Here is an 18,000-nt window from a genome sequence, read left to right on the forward strand (position 1 = left end):
GACCCCAGACCCAAATTACATCACCCCCAGACCCAAATTACATCACCCCAGAGACCCCAGACCCAAATTGCATCACCCCCAGACCCAAATTGCATCACCTCAGAGACCCCAGACCCAAATTGCATCACCCCAGAGACCCCAGACCCACCGTTCCATCACCCCAGACCCAAATTGCATCACCCCCAGAGACCCCAGACCCAAATTACATCACCCCAGAGACCCCAGACCCAAATTGCATCACCCCCAGACCCAAATTACATCACCCCCAGACCCAAATTGCATCACCCCCAGAGCCAAATTGCATCATCCCCAGAGCCCCCAGACCCAAATTACATCACCCCCAGACCCAAATTGCATCACCCCCAGAGACCCCAGACCAAATTGCATCACCCCCAGAGCCAAATTGCATCATCCCCAGAGCCCCCAGACCCAAATTACATCACCCCCAGACCCAAATTGCATCACCCCCAGAGACCCCAGACCCAAATTACATCACCCCCAGACCCAAATTACATCACCCCCAGACCCAAATTACATCATCCCCAGAGCCCCCAGACCCAAATTACATCACCCCAGAGCCCCCAGCCCCACAATTCCGTCACCCCCAAATCCCCCAGCCCCACAATTCCATCACCCCCAGCCCCACAATTCCATCACCCCCAGAGGATGAGGGGGGGTCGGTGCCATGGGGTGCCCCATGGGGGGGTTTTGGTTTTGGGGGTGCCCCATGGGGGGGGTTCGATACCATGGGGTGCCCAATTGGGGGTTCCAGGGGTTCCCCATGGGGGGGGATTCCATGGGGTGCCCCATGGGGGGGGTTTGGCGCCATGGGGTGCCCCATAGGGGGTTCCAGGGGGTGCCCCATGGGGGGGTTCGGTTTTGGGGGTGCCCCATGGGGGGGGTTCGATACCATGGGGTGCCCAATTGGGGGTTCCAGGGGGTTCCCCATGGGGGGTGGATTCCATGGGGTGCCCCATGGGGGGGATTCCATGGGGTGCCCCACGATGGGGTCTGGTGCCATGGGGTGCCCCATAGGGGGTTCCAGGGGGTTCCCCATGGGGTGTTCAATACCATGGGGTGCCCAACAGGGGGTTCCCCACCCCATGGGGGGTCCCCGGTACCTCCCAGAGGTGCCCCACGATGGGGTTTGGTGCCATGGGGTGCCCCACAGGGGGTTCCCTATGGGGGGGGATTCCATGGGGTGCCCCAAAGGGGGGGTTTGGTGCCATGGGGGTGCCCCATAGGGGGTTCCAGGGGGTGTCCCATGGGGGGGTTCGGTTTTGGGGGTTCCCCATGGGGGGTTCCAGGGGGTTCCCCATAGGGGGGGATTCCATGGGGTGCCCCATAGGGGGGGTTTGGTGCCATGGGGTGCCCCATAGGGGGGTTCCAGGGGGTTCCCCATGGGGGGTTCAATACCATGGGGTGCCCCATGGGGGGGTTTGGTGCCATGGGGTGCCCCATAGGGGGGTTCCAGGGGGTTCCCCATGGGGGGGATTCCATGGGGTGCCCCATAGGGGGTTCCAGGGGGTTCCCCATAGGGGGGTTCCAGGGGGTGCCCCATGGGGTGTTCAATACCATGGGGTGCCCCACAGGGGGTTCCCCACCCCACGGGGGGTCCCCGGTACCTCCCAGAGGTGCCCCACGATGGGGGCGTCGGCCCACGAGTGCTCGGCGTTGGCCCCGACCTTGCCGTTCTTGTAGACCACCAGCGTGAAGGACTTGTCGAACCAGCTGGGGGGAGATCGGGGGGGCTCGGGGGGGCTCGGGGGGATTTGGGGGGGTTTGGGGGGAATTTGGGGGGGATTTCGGGGGCATTTAGGGGGATTTCAGGGGGATTTGGGGGGATATTGGGGGTATTAGGGGGGGATTTGGGGGATTTGGGGGGGATTTGGGGGGGATTTGGGGGGGATTTGGGGGGAGATCGGGGGGATTTGGGGGGATTTGGGGGGAATTTGGGGAGAATTTGGGGAGATTTGGGGGGATTTGGGGGGGATTTGGGGGGCATTTGGGGGGCGGCATGGGAGGTTCGGGGGCGCTCGGGGGACACTTGGGGGGATTTGGGGGTTCGAGGGGGATTTGGGGGATTTGGGGGGGATTTGGGGGAGTTCGGGGGGATTTGGGGGGGAACTGAGTGGGATTTGGGGTCCCAGGGATATTTTGGGGTACAGGATGGATATTTTGGGGTCCCGGGAGGTTTCGGGGTGCGCACCGGTCGTAGCAGCGGCCGTGCAGCAGGGATTGGGCTGAGTGAGGATTTGGGGATATTTTGGGGTACATGATGGATATTTTGGGGTCCCAGGGATATTTTGGGGTCTCAGGGATATTTTGGGGTCTCAGGGATATTTTGGGGAACAGGATGGATATTTTGGGGTGCAGGATGGATATTTTGGGGTCCAGGATGGATATTTTGGGGTGCAGGATGGATATTTTGGGGTCTCAGGGATGTTTTGGGGTCCAGGATGGATATTTTGGGGTCCAGGATGGATATTTTGGGGTCTCAGGGATATTTTGGGGTCCCAGGGATATTTTGGGGTGCAGGGAGGTTTCGGGGTGCGCACCGGTCGTAGCAGCGGCCGTGCAGCAGGGATTGGGCTGGGTGGGTGTCAGTGGGGATTTGGGGATATTTTGGGGTACAGGATGGATATTTTGGGGTCCAGGATGGATATTTTGGGGTCCAGGATGGATATTTTGGGGTCTCAGGGATATTTTGGGGTCCAGGATGGATATTTTGGGGTCTCAGGGATATTTTGGGGTCTCAGGGATATTTTGGGGTCCAGGATGGATATTTTGGGGTCCAGGATGGATATTTTGGGGTGCAGGGAGGTTTTGGGGTGCGCACCGGTCGTAGCAGCGGCCGTGCAGCAGGGATTGGGCTGGGTGAGGATTTGGGGTGTCAGTGGGTACAGGATGGATATTTTGGGGTCCCAGGGATATTTTGGGGTACAGAATGGATATTTTGGGGTCTCAGGGATATTTTGGGGTCCAGGATGGATATTTTGGGGTACAGGATGGATATTTTGGGGTCCCGGGAGGTTTCGGGGTGCGCACCGGTCGTAGCAGCGGCCGTGCAGCAGGGATTGGGCTGGGTGGGTGTCAGTGGGGATTTGGGGATATTTTGGGGTACAGGATGGATATTTTGGGGTCCCAGGGATATTTTGGGGTCCCGGGAGGTTTCGGGGTGCGCACCGGTCGTAGCAGCGGCCGTGCAGCAGGGATTGGGCTGGGTGGGTGTCAGTGGGGATTTGGGGTGTCAGTGGGTACAGGATGGATATTTTGGGGTCTCAGGGATATTTTGGGGTACAGGATGGATATTTTGGGGTCCAGGATGGATATTTTGGGGTGCCGGGAGGTTTCGGGGTGCGCACCGGTCGTAGCAGCGGCCGTGCAGCAGGGATTTGGCGTAGGCGTCCATGCAGCCGGGCTGCCGGGGGTCGTGGCCGTGCTCTTCCTCGTCCAGCGTGAGGAAGAACGCCGCGCGCTCGATGGCGTCCAGGGCAGCCTTGTTGGGGCCGCGGCTGAAGAAACGCGCCCGCGCCTCGGCCCACGGAGCCCTGAGAGCCCCGGTCAGACCCCCGGGACCACCCGGGACCACCCGGGACCACCCGGGACCACCCGGGACCCCCGGGACCACCGGGACCACCCGGGACCACCCCGGGACCCCACGCCCGCGCCTCGGCCCACGGAGCCCTGAGAGCCCCGGTCAGACCCCCGGGACCCCCGGGACCACCCTGGACCACCCGGGACCACCCGGGACCCCCGGGACCACCGGGACCACCCGGGACCACCCCGGGACCCCACGCCCGCGCCTCGGCCCACGCAGCCCTGAGAGCCCCGGTCAGACCCCCGGGACCCCCGGGACCACCGGGACCCCCGGGACCCCCGGGACCACCCGGGACCACCCGAGATGGGAGGGGATCCATGGGATCCATGGGATGGGATGGGATGGGATGGGATGGGATGGGATGGGATGGGATGGGATGGGATCCATGGGATGGGATGGGATCCATGGGATGGGATGGGATGGGATGGGATCCATGGGATCCATGGGATGGGATGGGATGGGATCCATGGGATCCATGGGATGGGATGGGATGGGATGGGATGGGATGGGATGGGATCCATGGGATGGGATGGGATCCATGGGATCCATGGGATGGGATCCATGGGATGGGATCCATGGGATCCACAGGATCCATGGGATGGGGACAGGACACCCCGATGACCCAGGGTTCCCAATGCTCCCGGTGTTCCCATTATCCCCATTATTCCCATTATCCCCGTTATTCCCAGAGTTCCCTTTATCCCTGGAGTTCCTGGAGTTCCCAGATGCCCATTGTCCCCATTGTCCCCATTGTCCCCAGTGTCCCCATTGTCCCCAGTGTCCCCATTGTCCCCACTGTCCCCATTGTCCCCATTGTCCCCACTGTCCCCATTGTCCCCACTGTCCCCACTGTCCCCACTGTCCCCATTGTCCCCATTGTCCCCAGTGTCCCCAGGGTGTCCCCATTGTCCCCAGTGTCCCCAGTGTCCCCAGTGTCCCCATTGTCCCCATTGTCCTGTCCCCACTGTCCCCACTGTCCCCAGTGCCCCCAGTGTCCCCAAAGCCCTCAGGGTCCCCACTGTCCCCATTGTCCCCATTGTCCCCAGTGTCCCCACTGTCCCCACTGTCCCCACTGTCCCCACTGTCCCCACTGTCCCCAGTGTCCCCATTATTCCCAGAGTTCCCAGGCACCCCCATTCCCACCATCCCGCCCATTCCCACCCTTCCCGTTAATCCCACCATTCCCCCATTCCAGTTATTCCCAGCATTCCCACCATTCCTACCATTCCCAGCATTCCCGTTATCCTGGTTATTATCCCGGTTATTATCCCCGTTATTATCCCAGTTATTATCCCGGTTATTATCCCAGTTATCCCGGTTATTATCCTGGTTATTATCCCGGTTATTATCCCAGTTATCCCGGTTATTATCCCGGTTCTTATCCCGGTTATTATCCCGGTTATCATCCTGGTTATTATCCCGGTTCTTATCCCGGTTATTATCCCAGTTATTATCCCAGTTATTATCCCAGTTATCCCGGTTATTATCCCGGATATTATCCCGGTTATTATCCCGGTTATTATCCCAGTTATCCCGGTTATTATCCCGGATATTATCCCGGTTATTATCCCGGTTATCATCCTGGTTATTATCCCGGTTATTATCCCGGTTATTATCCCAGTTATCCCGGTTATCATCCTGGTTATTATCCCGGTTATCCCGGTTATTATCCCGGTTATCCCGGTTATTATCCCGGTTATTATCCCGGTTATCCCGGTTATTATCCCGGTTATTATCCCGGTTATCCCGGTTATTATCCCGGTTATTATCCCGGTTATTATCCCCGTTATTATCCCGGTTTTCCCGGTTATTATCCCGGTTATTATCCCGGTTATCATCCCGGTTATTTTCCAGGTTATCCCGGTTATTATCCCGGTTATTATCCCTGTTATTATCCCATTGTCCCGTTATCCCGGTTATTACCCGCGTTATTATCCCGGTTATCCCGGTTATTTTCCCGGTTATCCCGGTTATTATCTTGGTTATTACCCTGGTTATCCCGGTTATTATCCTGGTTATTACCCCGGTTATTATCCCCGTTATCCCGGTTATTATCCCAGTTATCCCGGTTATTTTCCCGGTTATCTCGGTGATTATCCCGGTTATTTTCCCAGTTATCCCAGTGATTAGCCTGGTTATCCCGGTTATTTTCCAGGTTATCCCAGTTATTACCCCGGTTATTTTCCTGGTTATCCCCCGCTTATCCCAGTTATTATCCTGGTTATTTTCCCGGTTATCCCCCCGTTACCCCGGCTTTTTTCCCGGTTATTATCCCGGTTATTACCCCGGTTATTTTCCCGGTTATCCCGGTGATTTTCCCGGTGATTATCCCGGTTATTACCCCGGTTATTTTCCCGGTTATCCCGGTGATTATCCCGGTGATTATCCCGGTTATTATCCCGGCTATTTTCCCGGTGATTATCCCGGCTATTTTCCCGGTTATCCCGGCTATTTTCCCGGTTATTTTCCCGGTTATCCCGGTTATCCCGGTGATTATCCCGGTGATTATCCCGGTTATTACCCCGGTTATTTTCCCGGTTATTTTCCCGGTTATCCCGGCTATTTTCCCGGTGATTTTCCCGGCTATTTTCCCGGTTATCCCGGTGATTTTCCCGGTTATTATCCCGGTTATTTTCCCGGTTATCCCGGCTATTTTCCCGGTTATTATCCCACTTATTTTCCCGGTTATCCCGGCTATTTTCCCGGTTATTTTCCCGGTGATTATCCTGGTTATTTTCCCGGTTATCCCGGTGATTTTCCCGGTTATTATCCCAGTTATTTTCCCGGTTATTATCCCAGTTATTTTCCCGGTTATCCCGGCTATTTTCCCGGTTATTATCCCACTTATTTTCCCGGTTATCCCGGCTATTTTCCCGGTTATTTTCCCGGTTATTATCCCGGTTATTTTCCCGGTGATTATCCCGGTTATTTTCCCGGTTATCTCGGTGATTTTCCCGGTTATCCCGGCTATTTTCCCGGTTATCCCGGCTATTTTCCCGGTGATTATCCCGGTTATTTTCCCGGTGATTATCCCGGTTATTTTCCCGGTGATTATCCCGGCTATTTTCCCGGTTATCCCGGCTATTTTCCCGGTTATTATCCCGGTTATTATCCCAGTTATTTTCCCGGTGATTATCCCAGTTATTTTCCCGGTTATCCCGGCTATTTTCCCGGTGATTATCCCGGCTATTTTCCCGGTTATCCCGGCTATTTTCCCGGTTATCCCGGCTATTTTCCCAGTTATTTTCCCGGTGATTATCCCGGTTATTTTCCCGGTTATCCCGGCTATTTTCCCGGTTATCCCGGCTATTTTCCCGGTTATCCCGGCTATTTTCCCGGCGATTTTCCCGGTTATTTTCCCGGTGATTATCCCAGTTATTTTCCCGGTTATCCCGGTGATTTTCCCGGTTATTATCCCACTTATTTTCCCGGTTATTATCCCAGTTATTTTCCCGGTTATCCCGGTTATTTTCCCGGTTATCCCGGCTATTTTCCCGGTTATTATCCCGGTTATTTTCCCGGTTATCCCGGTTATTATCCCGGCTATTTTCCCGGTTATTTTCCCGGTGATTTTCCCCACCTCTCCCCGGCCGTCAGCGCCGCCAGCCGCTCCTCCCCGGGCTGCGGGGGCGAGGGATCATCCAGGATCCTCTGGAATTGCAGCTCCAGCTCGGCGGGGGCCAGCAGCTGCCCCCCGTAGTAAAGCCACACCTTGTAGTAGCGGCCCTTGTGGTACACGGCCAGGTGTTTGCTCTCGGCCAGGTGCAGCAGCGAGTCTGGGGGCGCGGGGAGATGGGGGGTCACAGCCCGGGTGTGTGAAATCCTCCCCAGAATCCCCGAAATCCCCCCAAATCCCAGAGGAATCTCCGAGAAATTCCATCCAGATCCTCCCCAAATCCTCCCCAAAATCCCTGAGGAATCCTCTCCAAATCACATCCAGATAGACCCGAAAATTCCCCCCCAAATTCCATTCAGATCCTCCCCCCAAAATCCCCACAATCCCCGAGAAATCACCCCCAAATTACACCCAAAATCCCGAGAAATCCCTGAGAAATCCCCGTCAAATTCCACCCAAGTCCTCCCCAAATCCTCCCCAAAATCCCCGAGAAATCCCCGCCAAATTACACTCAGACAGACCCGAAAATTCCTCCCCAAATTCCATCCAGATCCTCCCCAAATCCTCCCCAAAATCCCCGAGAAATCCCGTCCAAATTCCACCCAAGTCCTCCACAAATCATCCCCAAAATCCCTGAGAAATCCTCGAGAAAGCACATCCAGATAGACCCGAAATTCCCCCCCAAATTCCCTTCAGATCCTCCCCAAATCATCCCCAAAATCCCCAAAATCCCCGAGAAATCACCTCCAAATCACATCCAGATAGACCCGAAAATTCCCCCCCAAATTCCATCCAGATCCTCCCCAAATCATCCCCAAAATCCCTGAGAAATCCCCGCCAAATTCCACCACGATCCTCCCCAAATCCTCCCCAAAATCCCCGAGAAATCCCCGAGAAATTCCATCCAGATCCTCCCCAAATCCTCCCCAAAATCCACGAGAAATCCTCTCCAAATCACATCCAGATAGACCCGAAAATTCCCCCCCAAATTCCATCCAGATCCTCCCCAAATCCTCCCCAAAATCCACGAGAAATCCCCGAGAAATTCCATCCAGATCCTCCCCAAAATCCCCGAGAAATCCCCCCTGAATTCCATCCAGATCCTTCCCAAAATCCCCCCCAAATTCCACCCAAATCCCGAGAAATCCCCCCCAAATTCCATCCAGATTCTCCCCAAAACCCCCGAGAAATCCTCTCCAAATCACATCCAGATAGACCCGAAAATTCCTCCCCAAATTCCATCCAGATCCTCCCCAAATCATCCCCAAATTCCACCCAAATTCCACCCAGATAGACACGAAAATTCCCCCCCAAATTCCATCCAGATCCTCCCCCCAAAATCCCCGAGAAATCCCCGAGAAATCCCCCCAAATTCCACCATGATCCTCCCCAAATCCCCAAAATCCCCGAGAAATCCCCCCCAAATTACATCCAGACACAAAAATTCCCCCCCAAATTCCATCCACATCCTCCCCAAATCCCGAGAAATCCTTAAGAAATCCCCCCAAATTCCACCCAGACAGACCCGAAAATTCCTCCCCAGATTCCACCCAGATCCTCCCCTCAAAATCCCCAAAATCCCCGAGAAATTCCCCCCCAAATTCCATCCACATCCTCCCCAAATCCCGAGAAATCCTTAAGAAATCCCCCCCAAATTCCACCCAAACAGACCCGAAAATTCCTCCCCAAATTCCACCCAGATCCTCCCCAAATCATCCCCAAAATCCCCGAGAAATCCCCTCCAAATCACATCCAGACAGACCCGAAAATTCCCAAATTCCACCCAAACAGACCCGAAAATTCCTCCCCAAATTCCACCCAGATCCTCCCCCCAAAATCCCCAAAATCCCCGAGAAATCCTCTCCCCCCAAATTACACCCAAAATCCCAAGAAATCCCTGAGAAATCCTCCCCAAATTCCATCCAGATCATCCCCAAAATCCCCGAGAAATCCCCGCCAAATTACACCCAAATCCCGAGAAATCCCCCCCAAATTCCACCCAAATAATCCCCAAAATCCCCGAGAAATCCCCGAGAAATTCCATCCAGATCCTCCCCAAATCCTCCCCAAAATCCCTGAGAAATCCCCTCCAAATCACATCCAGACAGACCCGAAAATTCCCCCCCAAATTCCATCCAGATCCTCCCCCCAAAATCCCCACAATCCCCGAGAAATCCTCTCCCCCCAAATTACACCCAAAATCCCGAGAAATCCCTGAGAAATCCCCGTCAAATTCCATCCAGATCATCCCCAAAATCCCCAGAAATCCCCGCCAAATTACACCCAAATCCCGAGAAATCCCCCCCAAATTCCACCCAAATAATCCCCAAAATCCCCGAGAAATCACCCCCAAATTACACCCAAAATCCCGAGAAATCCCTGAGAAATCCCCGTCAAATTCCACCCAAATCCTCCCCAAAATCCCCGAGAAATCCCCCCCAAATTCCACCCAGACAGACCCGAAAATTCCTCCCCAAATTCCATCCAGATCCTCCCCCCAAAATCCCCAAAATCTCTGAGAAATCCCTGCGAAATCCCCCCCAAATTCCATCCAGATAAACCCGAAAATTCCTCCCCAAATTCCATTCAGATCCTCCCCCCAAAATCCCCACAATCCCCGAGAAATCACCCCCAAATTACACCCAAAATCCCGAGAAATCCCCGAGAAATCCCCGCCAAATTCCACCCAGATAGACCCGAAAATTCCTCCCCAAATTCCATCCAGATCCTCCCCAAATCCTCCCCAAAATCTCTGAGAAATCGCCCCCAAATTACACCCAAATCATCCCCAAAACCCCCGAGAAATCCCCGAGAAATCACATCCAGATAGACCCGAAAATTCCTCCCCAAATTCCACCCAAGTCCTCCCCAAATCATCCCCAAAATCCCCGAGAAATCCCCGCCAAATTACACCCAAATAGACCCGAAAATTCCCCCCCAAATTCCATCCAGATCCTCCCCAAATCATCCCCAAAAATCCCCGAGAAATCCCCGAGAAATCACATCCAGATAGACCCGAAAATTCAACCCTCAAATTCCATCCAGATCCTCCCCAAATCCTCCCCAAAATCCCTGAGGAATCCCCCCCAAATTCCACCACGATCCTCCCCAAATCCTCCCCAAAATCCCCGAGAAATCCTCTCCAAATCACATCCAGACAGACCCGAAAATTCCCCCCCAAATTCCATCCAGATCCTCCCCTCAAAATCCCCCAAATCCCCGAGAAATCCCCGAGAAATCCCCCCCAAATTCCATCCAGACACAAAAATTCCCCCCCAAATTCCATCCAGATCCTCCCCAAATCCCGAGAAATCCTTAAGAAATCCCCCCCAAATTCCACCCAGACAGACCCGAAAATTCCTCCCCAAATTCCACCCATATCCTACCCTCAAAATCCCCAAAATCCCTGAGGAATCCCCCCCAAATTCCATCCAGACACAAAAATTCCCCCCCAAATTCCCCCAAATCCCTCCCGAATTCCCCCAAATCCCCCCCGAACCCCCCGAAACCCCCTAAATGCCCCCCAAATCCCCCCAAATCCCTGAGACCCCCCCGAATCCCCCTAAATGACCCCCAAATCCCCCCCAAATCCCCCCAAATCCCCCCGAACCTCACAAATTTCTGCCCAAATTCTACACAAATCCCCCCAAATCCTTCCCAAATCCCCCCCGAACCCCCCGAACCCCCCTAAATGCCCCCCAAACCCTCCCCAAATCCCCCCCGAACCTCCCCAAATCCCCCCGAACCCCCCCGAACCTCACAAATTTCTGCCCAAATCCTTCCCAGATCCCCCCAAATCCCTCCCGAATCCCCCCAAATCCTTCCCAAATCCCCCCGAACCCCCCGAACCCCCCTAAATGCCCCCCAAATCCCCCCAAATTCCCCCCAAATCCTCCCAAATCCCCCCCAAATCCCCCCGAACCTCACAAATTTCTGCCCAAATCCCCCCCAAATCCCCCCGAACCTCCTCAAACCCTCCCCAAATCCCCCCCAAATCCCCCCCAAATCCCCCCCAAACCCCCCCGAACCTCACAAATTTCTGCCCAAATTCTACACAAATCCCCCCAAATCCTTCCCAGATCCCCCCAAATCCCCCCAAATCCCCCCCGAGCCCCCCGAACCCCCCTAAATGCCCCCCAAATTCCCCCCAAATCCCCCCGAACCCCCCGAACCCCCCTAAATGCCCCCCAAATCCCCCCAAATTCCCCCCAAATCCCCCTGAAATTCCCCCAAACCCCCCCAAATCCCCCCCGAACCTCACAAATTTCTGCCCAAATCCCCCCCAAATCCCCCCGAACCTCCTCAAACCCTCCCCAAATCCCCCCAAACCCTCCCCAAATCCCCCCCAAATCCCCCCCAAATCCCCCCAAATCCCCCCGAACCTCCTCAAACCCTCCCCAAATCCCCCCAAATCCCCCCAAATCCCCCCGAACCTCCTCAAACCCTCCCCAAATCCCCCCCAAATCCCCCCCAAATCCCCCCCAAATCCCCCCCAAACCCTCCCCAAATCCCCCCCAAATCCCCCCCAAATCCCCCCGAACCTCCTCAAACCCTCCCCAAATCCCCCCAAAATCCCCCCCAAATCCCCCCCAAATCCCCCCGAACCCCCCCAAATCCCCCCCAAATCCCCCCGAACCTCCTCAAACCCTCCCCAAATCCCCCCAATTCCCCCAAATCCCCCCGAACCCCCCGAACCACCCCAAATTCCCCCCAAATCCTTCCCAAATCCCCCCCAAATCTCCCCAAATCCCCCCGAACCTCACAAATTTCTGCCCAAATCCTTCCCAGATCCCCCCAAATCCCTCCCGAATCCCCCCAAATCCTTCCCAAATCCCCCCGAACCCCCCGAACCCCCCTAAATGCCCCCCAAATCCTCCCAAATCCCCCCAAATCCCCCCAAATTCCCCCCAAATCCCCCCGAACCTCCTCAAACCCTCCCCAAATCCCCCCCAAATCCCCCCCAAATCCCCCCCAAATCCCCTCGAACCTCCTCAAACCCTCCCCAAATCCCCCCCAAATCCCCCCCAAATCCCCCCCAAATCCCCCCCAAATCCCCTCGAACCTCCTCAAACCCTCCCCAAATCCCCCCAAAATGCCCCCCAAATCCCCCCCAAATCCCCCCAAATCCCCCCGAACCTCCTCAAACCCTCCCCAAATCCCCCCAAATCCCCCCAAATCCCCCCCAAATCCCCCCGAACCTCCTCAAACCCTCCCCAAATCCCCCCCAAATCCCCCCGAATCCCCCCAAATCCCCCCCAAATCCCCCCCAAACCCCCCCGAACCTCACAAATTTCTGCCCAAATTCTACACAAATCCCCCCAAATCCTTCCCAGATCCCCCCAAATCCCCCCAAATCCCCCCGAGCCCCCCGAACCCCCCTAAATGCCCCCCAAATTCCCCCCAAATCCCCCCGAACCCCCCGAACCCCCCTAAATGCCCCCCAAATCCCCCCAAATTCCCCCCAAATCCCCCTGAAATTCCCCCAAACCCCCCCAAATCCCCCCCGAACCTCACAAATTTCTGCCCAAATCCCCCCCAAATCCCCCCGAACCTCCTCAAACCCTCCCCAAATCCCCCCCAAATCCCCCCCAAATCCCCCCCAAACCCCCCCGAACCTCACAAATTTCTGCCCAAATTCTACACAAATCCCCCTAAATGCCCCCCAAATCCCCCCAAATCCCCCCCAAATCCCCCCGAACCTCCTCAAACCCTCCCCAAATCCCCCCCAAATCCCCCCCAAATCCCCCCAAATCCCCCCCAAATCCCCCCGAACCTCCCCAAACCCTCCCCAAATCCCCCCCAAATCCCCCCCAAATCCCCCCAAATCCCCCCCAAATCCCCCCGAACCTCCCCAAACCCTCCCCAAATCCCCCCCAAATCCCCCCCAAATCCCCCCAAATCCCCCCCAAATCCCCCCGAACCTCCTCAAACCCTCCCCAAATCCCCCCCAAATCCCCCCCGAATCCCCCGAACCACCCCAAATTCCCCCCAAATCCCCCCGAACCTCACAAATTTCCGCCCAAATCCCCCCCAAATCCCCCCGAACCTCCCCAAACCCTCCCCAAATCCCCCCCAAATCCCCCCCAAATCCCCCCGAACCTCCTCAAACCCTCCCCAAATCCCCCCCAAATCCCCCCCAAATCCCCCCCAAATCCCCCCGAACCCCCCGAACCCCCCGAGCCGGTTCCGTACCCGTCTCCTTGCCCGGGATTCGGGTGGTGTTGAACATCCGCTCCCACTGGTACGAGCACATGGGCACCACCCCCAGGGCCATCGTCTGGGGGGGCAGCCGGGGTTCGGGGGGGTCCGGCACCCCCAAATCTGACCCTGACACCCCCACAAACCATGGGGACACTGCCCGCAACCCAAAAAACCTCCCCAAATCCACGGGGGTCCCGTGGAACCCCTCCAAAATCAGGGGGTTCTCCAAATTGTCCCCCCAGTCCAGTGGGACCCCCAAATCCTGGGATCCCCAAACTCCCCCAGCCCCATGGGACCCCCAAATCCTGGGACCCCCAAACCCCCCCAGTCCCATGGGACCCCCAAATCCTGGGACCCCCAAACCCCCCCAGTCCCATGGGATTCTCCAAAGCCCCCCAGCCCCATGGGACCCCCAAATCCTGGGATCCCCCAAACTCCCCCAGTCCCATGGGACCCCCCAAATCCTGGGGTTCTCCAAATCTCCCAGTCCCGTGGGACCCCCAAATCCTGGGACCCCCCAAATCCTTCAGCTCCGTGGGACCCCCCCCAAATCCTGGGACCCCCCAAACTCCCCCAGTCCCATGGGACCCCCAAATCCTGGGATGCCCAAACCCCCCCAGCCCCCCAGGACCCCCCAGTCCCATGGGACCCCCAAATCCTGGGATCCCCCAAAGCCTTCAGCTCCGTGGGACCCCCCAATCCTGGGATCCCCCAAACCCCTCAGTCCCGTGGGACCCCCCAATCCTGGTACCCCCCAAACTCCTCCAGTCCCGTGGGACCCCCCCCAAATCCTGGGACCCCCCAAACTCCCCCAGTCCCATGGGACCCCCAAATCCTGGGACCCCCCAAAGCCTTCAGCTCCGTGGGACCCCCAAATCCTGGGACCCCCCAAACTCCCCCAGTCACATGGGACCCCCAAATCCTGGGATCCCCCAAACCCCCCCAGTCCCATGGGACCCCCAAATCCTGGGACCCCTCAAACCCTTCAGCTCCGTGGGACCCCCCCCAAATCCTGGGACCCCCCAAACTCCCCCAGTCCCATGGGACCCCCAAATCCTGGGGTTCTCCAAACCCCTCAGTCCCATGGGACCCCCAAATCTCCCAGTCCCATGGGACCCCCAAATCCTGGGATCCCCCAAACCCCTCAGTCCCATGGGACCCCCAAATCCTGGGACCCCCAAACCCCCCCAGCCCCCCAGGACCCCCCAGTCCCATGGGACCCCCAAATCCTGGGACCCCCCAAACTCCCCCAGTCCCATGGGACCCCCAAATCCTGGGACCCCCCAAACTCCCCCAGTCCCATGGGACCCCCAAATCCTGGGACCCCCCAAACTCCTCCAGTCCCGTGGGACCCCCCCAAATCCTGGGATCCCCCAAACTCCTCAGTCCCATGGGACCCCCCAAATTCTGGGGTTCTCCAAATCTCCCAGTCCCGTGGGACCCCCAAATCCTGGGACCCCCCAAATCCTTCAGCTCCGTGGGACCACCAAATCCTGGGATCCCCCAAATCCTTCAGCTCCGTGGGACCCCCCCCAAATCCTGGGACCCCCCAAACTCCCCCAGTCCCATGGGACCCCCAAATCCTGGGACCCCCAAACCTCCCCAGTCCCGTGGGACCCCCAAATCCTGGGATGCCCCAAACCCCTCAGTCCCGTGGGACCCCCAAATCTCCCAGTCCCATGGGACCCCCAAATCCTGGGATCCCCCAAACCCCCTCAGTCCCATGGGACCCCCAAATCCTGGGGTTCTCCAAACCCCTCAGTCCCGTGGGACCCCCAAATCTCCCAGTCCCATGGGACCCCCAAATCCTGGGATCCCCCCAAACTCCCCCAGTCCCATGGGACCCCCAAATCCTGGGGTTCTCCAAACCCCTCAGTCCCGTGGGACCCCCAAATCCTGGGACCCCCCAAACCCTTCAGCTCCGTGGGACCCCCCCAAATCCTGGGACCCCAAAACTCCCCCAGTCCCATGGGAACCCCAAATCCTGGGATCCCCCAAACTCCCCCAGTCCCATGGGACCCCCAAATCCTGGGATGCCCCAAACCCCTCAGTCCCATGGGACCCCCCAAATCCTGGGACCCCTCAAACCCCCCCAGTCCCATGGGACCCCCCCCAAGCCTTCACAGCCACAGGACCCCCCAGCCCCCCGGGACCCCCCAGTCCTATGGGACCCCCAAATCCTGGGACTCCCCAAACTCCCCAGACCCCCGGGACCCCCGGGACTCCCCCAGACCCCCCCAGCCCCCCCAGGACCCCCGGGACCCCCCAGGACCCCCCGGGACCCCCGGGACCCCTCACCGGGGGGATCTCGCCCCGGTCCAGCCGCCGCCGGTACAGCAGGATGGAGTGCACCCCCCCCAGACCCCCGGGACCCCCGGGACCCCCGGGACCCCCGGGACCCCCCAGTCCCCCCCCAGCCCCCCCAGGACCCCCGGGACCCCCGGGACCCCCGGGACCCCCCAGCCCCCCCCCAGCCCCCCCAGGACCCCCGGGACCCCCGGGACCCCCCAGTCCCCCCAGCCCCCCCAGGACCCCCCGGGACCCCCGGGACCCCTCACCGGGGGGATCTCGCCCCGGTCCAGCCGCCGCCGGTACAGCAGGATGGAGTGCACCCCCCCCAGACCCCGGGGACCCCCGGGACCCCCGGGATCCCCCTGACCCCCCAGACCCCCCCAGCCCCCCCAGGACCCCCCGGGACCCCCGGGACCCCTCACCGGGGGGATCTCGCCCCGGTCCAGCCGCCGCCGGTACAGCAGGATGGAGTGCACCCCCCCAGACCCCCGGGACCCCCGGGACCCCCCAGCCCCCCCAGGACCCCCAGACCCCCCCAGCCCCCCCAGGACCCCCGGGACCCCTCACCGGGGGGATCTCGGCCCGGTCCAGCCGCCGCCGGTACAGCAGGATGGAGTGCACCACGTTGGCCGCCCGCGCAGCCTGGATGGGGCTGGGGGTCACGTACAGGAAATCCTGGTGACAAGGGACACCGCTCGTGTCGCGGGTGACGCCGGGGGGGGTTTGGGGGTCCCCCAGCACCCCCAGCACCCCCAGCGCCCCCAGCACCCCCTTACCATGGCGTAGTAGTTGCTGTTGACCATGAGGGGGCTGCGGCCGCGCAGGTAAACGTACTCCTCCCACCAGTCACTGACCTGAGGGGACACGGACAGGGATGGGGACAGGGACAGGGATGGGGACAGGGACAGGGATGGGGACAGGGATGGGGACAGGGACAGGGGACAGGGACAGGGACAGGGATGGGGACAGGGGACAGGGATGGGGACAGGGATGGGGACAGGGATGGGGACAGGGACAGGGGACAGGGATGGGGACAGGGACAGGGATGGGGACAGGGATGGGGACAGGGACAGGGACAGGGACAGGGCTGGGGACAGGGATGGGGACAGGGCTGGGGACAGGGATGGGGACAGGGATGGGGACAGGGGACAGGGATGGGGACAGGGATGGGGACAGTGATGGGGACAGTGACAGTGACAGGGACAGGGACAGGGACAGGGGACAGGAACAGGGATGGGGACAGGGATGGGGACAGGGACAGGGATGGGACAGGGATGGGGACAGGGACAGGGATGGGGACAGGGATGGGGACAGGGATGGGGACAGGGACAGGGATGGGGACAGGGATGGGGACAGGGGGACAGGGATGGGGACAGGGGGACAGGGATGGGGACAGGGGGACAGGGACAGGGGACAGGGGACAGGGACAGGGATGGGGACAGGGACAGGGACAGGGATGGGGACAGGGACAGGGACAGGGACAGGGACAGGGACAGGGACAGGGACAGGGATGGGGACAGGGACAGGGACGGGGATGGGGACAGGGATGGGGACAGGGACAGGGATAAGGGTGAGGGGACAGGAACGAGGAACAAGGAACAGGTGACAGAAACGGGCATGGGGACAAGGACAGGGATAGGGAACAGCAATGGGGGACAGGGACAGTGACGGGCAGTTACAGGGACAGTGATGGGAACAGTGACAGTGACAGGGACAGTGACAGGGACAGGGACAGTGACAGTGACAGTGACAGTGACAGTGTACAGCACCCTCTTCCCTGTCTGCAGGACCCCCAGGAGCTGCCAACACCCCCCGACGCCCGCAGGGGGTGGCAGCTGTCCCTCTGTCCCTCTGTCCCTCTGTCCCCCTGTCCCTCTGTCCCTCTGTCCCTCTGTCCCTCTGTCTCTCTGTCCCTCTGTCCCTCTGTCTCTCTGTCCCTCTGTCCCTCTGTCCCTCTGTCCCCCTGTCCCCCTGTCCCTCTGTCCCTCTGTCCCTCTGTCCCTCTGTCCCTCTGTCCCCTCTGTCCCCGCTGTCCCTCTGTCCCTGCTGTCCCTCTGTCTCCTCTGTCCCTCTGTCCCTCTGTCCCTCTGTCCCCCTGTCCCCTGTCCCTCTGTCCCTCTGTCCCCTGTCCCCCTGTCCCCCGTCCCTCTGTCCCCCTGTCCCTCTGTCCCCCTGTCCCTCTGTCCTCTGTCCCCCTGTCCCTCTGTCCCCCCTGTCCCCTCTGTCCCTCTGTCCCCTTGCTGTCCCCTTGCTGTCCCCTTGCTGTCCCCTTGCTGTCCCCTTGCTGTCC

At 59.0% G+C, this 18,000-nt stretch overlaps 2 protein-coding genes across 2 annotated transcripts; both read right to left on the bottom strand.

Moving 5' to 3' along the window:
• Positions 1–1,553: 1,553 nt before the first annotated feature.
• LOC147645348 (carnitine O-palmitoyltransferase 1, muscle isoform-like) lies at positions 1,554–16,591 on the bottom strand. Its single transcript, XM_086874721.1, has 6 exons — positions 16,487–16,591; positions 16,278–16,385; positions 13,410–13,494; positions 7,182–7,377; positions 3,366–3,551; positions 1,554–1,731 (listed from the first exon to the last, which is right to left on the bottom strand). The coding sequence occupies exons 1-6, from the start codon at positions 16,511–16,513 to the stop codon at positions 1,569–1,571; spliced, it is 765 nt and encodes a 254-aa protein (XP_086730847.1). The 5' UTR covers positions 16,514–16,591; the 3' UTR covers positions 1,554–1,568.
• Positions 3,565–7,173, bottom strand: LOC147645349 (uncharacterized; the record flags this gene model as incomplete). Its single annotated transcript, XM_086874720.1, has 3 exons — positions 3,565–3,687; positions 4,781–5,847; positions 5,943–7,173. Coding segments are annotated over 3 exons (2,421 nt in total), but the record flags the coding sequence as incomplete, so codon positions are not given.
• Positions 16,592–18,000: the final 1,409 nt, after the last annotated feature.

This window comes from Cyanistes caeruleus, unplaced genomic scaffold, assembly GCF_971803275.1.
Source record: "Cyanistes caeruleus unplaced genomic scaffold, bCyaCae1.hap1.1 HAP1_SCAFFOLD_518, whole genome shotgun sequence".
NCBI lineage: Eukaryota > Metazoa > Chordata > Aves > Passeriformes > Paridae > Cyanistes > Cyanistes caeruleus.